The following is a 6,934-nucleotide window of genomic DNA, read 5'->3' as shown; positions in this document are numbered from 1 at the left end:
AGACTTAACTTTACCTAAAGAGTAGCTAAATTTCAATGACTTTTGAAATTGTGGCTATTTTTGAATGAACACTTATAAATCTGACTATTTTTTAATTTCTCAGGTAACCCTCTCGTTAAAATATGACCCTGTTGGCCAAGTGCCAAAATTTGCTTATTATGCTAAAACTAGTTATTAGATGATCAACATTTTTAATTAATAATTTTAGTAAATAAGCTATAATATTATATAAATAAGAAAGTATATAACGTACGTCATACAACACTATAACTATACTCAACGTAGTAAGTCGATAAAATATTATAAGAAGTTAGAAAGCAACATAATTTAAGCAAAGAAATTAAATATATACGCGGAAAAATAACCATTGCACATCGTATAGTGATTATAATTAGAAGTAAATAATATTCATAATCATAGACTTTTGTATTCTTAGTTAAGTCTTGTTCGCAAATAGTGTCATATTATTACAAGTAATAGCATGTATGAGTGAGGAAAATGGAAATAAGTGGGAATCATTTACACCCCCGAACTTTGCTTAAAAATTCAAACTCTCCTCCAACATTGAATAATAGACATCATCTCTCTCATATCTCAAATAGGTGTTTTTAAATGCTTATTTTATCCTTATATTATCAACATTTATCTCTTATTTTTAATATTTTTAATTATCATGATACTAATTCATTAACACATCTTTTTAAGTTTTCTAAAATTGCAATAAAAAAGGATTGTTACTCTAAATAGTCAATCAAATTCACTGTTTACTTTTTCTAGCCGATATATATAAATATACATTAATTATACATAGTTATACATATATTATATACGAATTATACATATATTATACATCTACCGGCTATTATTAGTTTAGAGATTTAGTGGACGGCTATTTTGGAACCATTGTCTAACGTTGTCTTATTCTGTCACATACTATTCCTTTATTCATTCATGTATTTTTACTGCCAGATAGAAACATTCTTACACCTTTTTCTTTTTGGAGGCTTTGTGGAGGTTGGATAGGTTTCACCAAGCTCTTCACTACCACTTTTAGCGGTGCATCTTCTGAGGATCCCCAAGATTATTTGGACAGCTGTCATGAGGTTCTCAGGAACATGGGGATAGTGGAGACCAATGTTAATGAATTAGTATCATGATAATTAAAAATATTAAAAATAAGAGATAAATGTTGATAATATAAGGATAAAATAAGCATTTAAAAACACCTATTTGAGATATGAGAGAGATGATGTCTATTATTCAATGTTGGAGGAGAGTTTGAATTTTTAAGCAAAGTTCGGGGGTGTAAATGATTCCCACTTATTTCCATTTTCCTCACTCATACATGCTATTACTTGTAATAATATGACACTATTTGCGAACAAGACTTAACTAAGAATACAAAAGTCTATGATTATGAATATTATTTACTTCTAATTATAATCACTATACGATGCAATGGTTATTTTTCCGCGTATATATTTAATTTCTTTGCTTAAATATTTGCTTTCTAACTTCTATAATATTTTTATCGACTTACTTACGTTGAGTATAGTTGATAGTGTTGTATGACGTACGTTATATACTTTCTTATTTATATAATATTATAGCTTTATTTACTAAAATTATTAAATAGAAATGTTGATCATCTATTAACTAGTTTTAGCATAATAAGCAAACTTTTGGCACTTGGCCAACAGGGTCATATTTTAACGAGAGGGTTACCTGAGAAATTAAAAAATAGTCAGATTTATAAGTGTTCATTCAAAAATAGCCACAATTTCAAAAGTCATTGAAATTTAGCTACTCTTTAGGTAAAGTTAAGTCTGAACGAAAATATTATTCAAAATTCGAAAAATAATCCAGCATAATATACTGAAATTCAGTATATTATACTAGAGCCAGCAAATTATATCGGTCTAGCATAATATGAACTCCACTATATTATGATGGATCATCTCTGTTGTAGCAAAAAAATGATTATTTTTAAATGACTTGACTCGCTATTTTTGAATGGAAAATCCGAAAATTGACTACCCGTACTATTTTCTCTTTATTTTGATTGGTAAAGCTTTTCTTTTTCAAAACTTTTCTTTCCGAACCCGCTTTTCGAAGGATCATCATTCTCCTTGTTTCTGCTCTCTCTCTCTTTCCCGCGCTGTTTTACCCAATCAAGTAAGCAGTACTTAATTCTTCTTAAGATGAAAATTTTCCCTTGTTTCTTGAACCAACCTATGGAGATGGTTTCGCTAAACGTTTTAGGGACAATCCAGTCTTCGGCAGCTTCGTCAGACTCTTTGATATAGGTATTTTTGAGCTTCTTCCCTAACAATATTTGGGTTTTATCATTTTTCATGCGGTAATGTTCCTCTGTATGCTTACAAGATGTTTGTACTTTGTTTATCACGTTCGAATTTAAAAGCCACAAAGTTAGGGTTACGTTTTTGTTTGTTTGGTAGGTTTTGAGTTCAGTCACATACACATTCGCTAATTTTTACACCTCCAGATAAACGGGATTGTATTACTTGTTTATACTTTATTGGTAGTAAGAGCTCGTTCTTCCCCCCCTTTTTCTTTTGAACTAAATACCATTAAGCAATAACTATCTATGTTTGTATTGCTATTAGACTTCAAAAAGAAAGTACCCCTTTTTATAAGAAATAAATTCCTATTAGTGGGGCATGAACTATCTTTGTCAACTTAGTTTGTCCAGTGGTCGTATACTTAGTAGTTAGTGAGGTGGTGGGATTGGAAAGAATGACGCAAAACATTTAGTCAAGATTGCCACCAAGGCTTTAGTCTAGTGGTAAGAATGCAACACATGATATGTGGGTTGGACACACGTCACTAGTTTGAAACCTGTCAAAGATAAAGGTTTTGTATTTAAGTGGAGAATGGTAAAGGGGCAGCCACTGAGTTCTTAACAGGCTGTCACTAGTCCCCGGAGATTTCTCAATCATAAAAATACAGTTAGGACTCGGGATTAATGTGCTAGTTATTTTTATTATACTTATGTCTGGTGTTTGTCAAGAGCCTTTTGAGTCTGGTTAGAGCTTGGATGCTAGTGTAAGAATAACGCGAGATTTAGAGAATGTTTAAGTTGCTTTTGGCGACAGATTGTTTATAAGCAAGAAGTGTTTTGGACCCGAATAGAGCAGAATGTGTGCAGATGATTAGCCGAGTCCAACTTAGTTTAAGATTGAGACACTTGGTGGTTATTGCCTTTATTCGCAAAGATACGAAGTTATAGTCCTGTTGAAGAAATTGTCAATTTTAAAAAAGAAAGCATGAAATCTTAAAATGATCTGATTGTGTACAATCAAATGCAGTCTTATTAAATGAAATGGAGAGAATACGTTTTCTTACTACTATTTGATGAAAAAATGGAAAATATAAAAGGAAAAAGGGAAGAAATGTATGTCCAACGGTGCTTGTTTTTCTAATTATGAAGCATGGCTAAGTGACCCAATTGATAATAAGCCTCCAGTTTATGGTTTCGGTTCACCTGAATTAAGATCAAAAGAAATTCTCCACTGATAACAAATGGTTATCCATTAACCGCAGGAAATCTTATTTAAAAACCATAAGCCATAAAGATTATGCTTGTCAGGCAGTTCATCTATTGAGATGGGAAAATCCTTTCTTCTTTCTGGATTCTCTTGTTAAGACTATCATACACTTTGTAAAATGAGCTATTAAGAAATCTCCCTGATTTTAATGCATGAATTATTCTGACTGACATATTTAACCAGTTTTCCACATCAAAGACCTTGCAGATTTAAGCCCAGCCAACGGAGCTCATTTACCACAAACATACACAAAAGTTCCTGCATAATTGCAGAAATGGACCCTTCCATGATGAAGCTCCTTGAGGAAGATGAGGTCCTCTTTTCCTTCCATATCCTATATTTAGCTTATCCCTGTAGTACTCAACTCGTCAAAAGAGTTGCGCATTAAAAATTCCAATTTCTGGATCTTCTTTCTTCCTTTTTATTATAATTGCCGGGGAGCAGATTCATACTGAATAATGTCCGCAGGATGAGTCAATGCATTCGGAGGCAGATTCGGAGGCGTTCACTGCTGCCTTAAATAAGAATATTAAAGGAGACAGTTCAACATCTCAGCCATCAGATTCTGGTAGGGGTATCATATATCTTTTGGCTTTTCTTTGCACAATGTTGTATTAATCTTTCTTAAATTTACCAATATGGTTTATATAATTTATGGTGTATTTTTAATTCGATAGAGTTTTTTATGAAGATTGGATCGACATTCGCGAATCTGAGCAGTAGATTACCTCTAGCAGATATAGACTTGTATAAAAATTATTTAGGAGGATTCTGTTCTCAAAGATTGGGATATATCGGCTTGTGTTTGGGAGTGGAATTGGGGGGGGGGGGGGGGGGCATGTATCAATATTGAAGAGTGATGATTAGAGAATACTACAAATAATAGAAAATGATGACACATAACATTTACGATAGAAAGAAAGCTTATTTTGCCCATAAGCCTTGGACAAAGCTCCAGGAATTAGATGTCAGTTAATTAAACCATTCAAGGCATGCGGTGAAATGATATCTTAACATGTGTGGTTGTCTCACAAGGCATGCAGTAAAAAAGAAATGATTTGAGGGTTACCCTAGTAGTTGAATGGTAAAAGGTAAAATTAAGCAGGATTTATATGCATGCCACATGCCATCTGAACGACTCTTGTAGTTCCTTTTCTGCCAGCTACATTTTCTTAATGTGCTTGGTTACCATATTTCAAGATTACAGTGGCAATGTCAGTTTTTTTTAGTAGTGTCTGTTTAGTTCCAAGGATCCTACTATTTCTCAGCCATGCTTATAGTAAAATGTAGTCTGTGGGTAATGAACAACTTTTTGGAAGGTTTTGCTAGTCAATCCTGTTTTTTTTAATGGCTTGTTTAATTTTAAACATTCCTTTTGTAAAATTTGGTTTGTGGAGTAGGTCAACATGCTCTTAATTCTGTGTTGAAAGTTGTGGATTTGGTCACTTCTAATGATTGAGAGCAAGGTCATAATAAGAAATTTCATTGGCCATGTTTCTATGTTGAAGACATAATTAAATAAACAAAAGTACGCTCTCTATAACAACTTAAGCTTTTAGATGAGATGGTCACACACTTCAACATGATATTAGAGCAGAGATACTGGGTTTGAGTCTCACCGACACCCATTATTAAGAATTTCCACGTGCTTGGCCCATGAAAAATATCAAGCTTGCACGTGATGGGGCATGTTTAAGACACGATTAAATAAATAAAAGTGTTATCTCTCTAACAACTTAAGCTTTTAGGAAATATCACACACTTCAACACTGGTAATCAACGAATAGATGGTATTTACTTCTCTAATCATTGAAAAGTAATACTCCCTCCATTTCAATTTATGTGAACCTATTTCCTTTTTAGTCCATGCCATAAAGAATGATCCCTATCCATATTTGGATGCAATTTACTTTTATGCAATGGTTTATAGCTACACAAAATATATGTGTCTCATTTTACACCACAAGTTCAAAAGTCCTCTTTTTTCTTAAACTCTGTGCCCAGTCAAATAGGTTCACTTAAATTGAAACGGAGGGAGTATATAATTGAGAAAATACAAAATTATTATCAACTCAAGGTTAAAAGAGAAAGGCCTCAAGGGAAATGGTGGCAAGAAAGGCGAGAGAGTTCTGTAGTTCTCTAGGGATATGCAACCATTTCAATAAGGGAGATTGGAAAAGGTTGTCAGTCTATATGATTTTACATGCATATATGTAGCCGTAAATGCGTCATAATATGTGATTCTTATTGGTGTGTTCACAAAAATGTTGCGCAAGTATAAAAGACGTGATTTAGTTTTGTGAATAATGCGTTAATAGATTTCTCCTCTACATAAAATGCAGTATTAAAGATGCCTATTTGAATAGAGTAATGTTCTGGTTCCAGTTTGGAATTTCGTTTAGGTTGTTCATGCATTACCAACACAAACATTCCACTGGCGAAGTCACTTTCTATGAAAATTATTTCCTTTTTGTGGCTGGAACTAGAATCCCCCTGCACCTTTATCACTTGCTTCATTTCTCTTTTTCCCCTCTTTTCCCCCTGTTGTATAGGAGTGGGCTAGGGTAGGTAGTGTCTAAGAGGAGGGATATCAGGTCCCTCTTGATTTGAATTGTGGAAACACGAAGATGAAGGTGCTAATGCCCTTTAACAGTACATTACTCTTTCTTCTCTGAGAAAAATATCTCATCTTTTAACAACGTTAACATGCAGTAAATTGTCTCAGGAAGTTGTTGCACCTTAAATCAGTCTGCTCCATGGCAAACTTCTGGCGATGATGAAAATGCCGATCATCAGAGTCTTCAAAATTCGCAGAACATGCAGCAAAAGGAGGGAGATTCATCTGATTTGGAACTAAAGCAGCATGGTATAGATGCTCCTACTCAACAACACGAAGATGATTCCTCACAGGAGCTTAATTCCCTTCGTTTGCAGCATATACATGCCAAAGATGCTTATCAACTACCGAGGGCTGAACAAAACACACTTCACGCCTTTGAGGTGTTGAATTTGAAGAGATCTGAAAAGAATCCTGAAAATTTAGATTCCCGGCATCTAAACTTGCAGGGATTGAGTAATCAACAATCTATGCAGTCATTTCCAACAGGGACTAGCGGTCAGCAATTGATGGCAGCAAAGACAAGTTATCAACCAAAATCTGCAACTGATTTGAGTAGCCAACCAGCAATCGATGTAGTTAACCAGGGCAAACAAGTGCCTTTTTCCATCCTTATCCCTCACATACAACGCCAACTCGACAAGACAGGGCGATGCATCTTCAGACTCTCTACCTAAACTCAGGGTAGTTTGTTAGAGCCTAAACTGTTTTTCTGTATCTATTTACTCTTTTCTTTTTGTTATGTTAT

At 34.1% G+C, this 6,934-nt stretch overlaps 1 protein-coding gene across 1 annotated transcript; it reads left to right on the top strand.

Annotated features, from left to right (window-relative positions):
• On the top strand, positions 2,075–6,863 carry LOC109234934 (transcription initiation factor TFIID subunit 4b-like). Its single transcript, XM_019400974.1, has 4 exons — positions 2,075–2,306; positions 3,768–3,882; positions 4,038–4,137; positions 6,295–6,863. The coding sequence occupies exons 2-4, from the start codon at positions 3,844–3,846 to the stop codon at positions 6,861–6,863; spliced, it is 708 nt and encodes a 235-aa protein (XP_019256519.1). The 5' UTR covers positions 2,075–2,306; positions 3,768–3,843.

Source organism: Nicotiana attenuata, chromosome 11 (assembly GCF_001879085.1).
Source record: "Nicotiana attenuata strain UT chromosome 11, NIATTr2, whole genome shotgun sequence".
NCBI classification, from domain to species: Eukaryota; Viridiplantae; Streptophyta; class Magnoliopsida; order Solanales; family Solanaceae; genus Nicotiana; species Nicotiana attenuata.
This window is presented reverse-complemented; position numbering and strand designations above follow the sequence as displayed.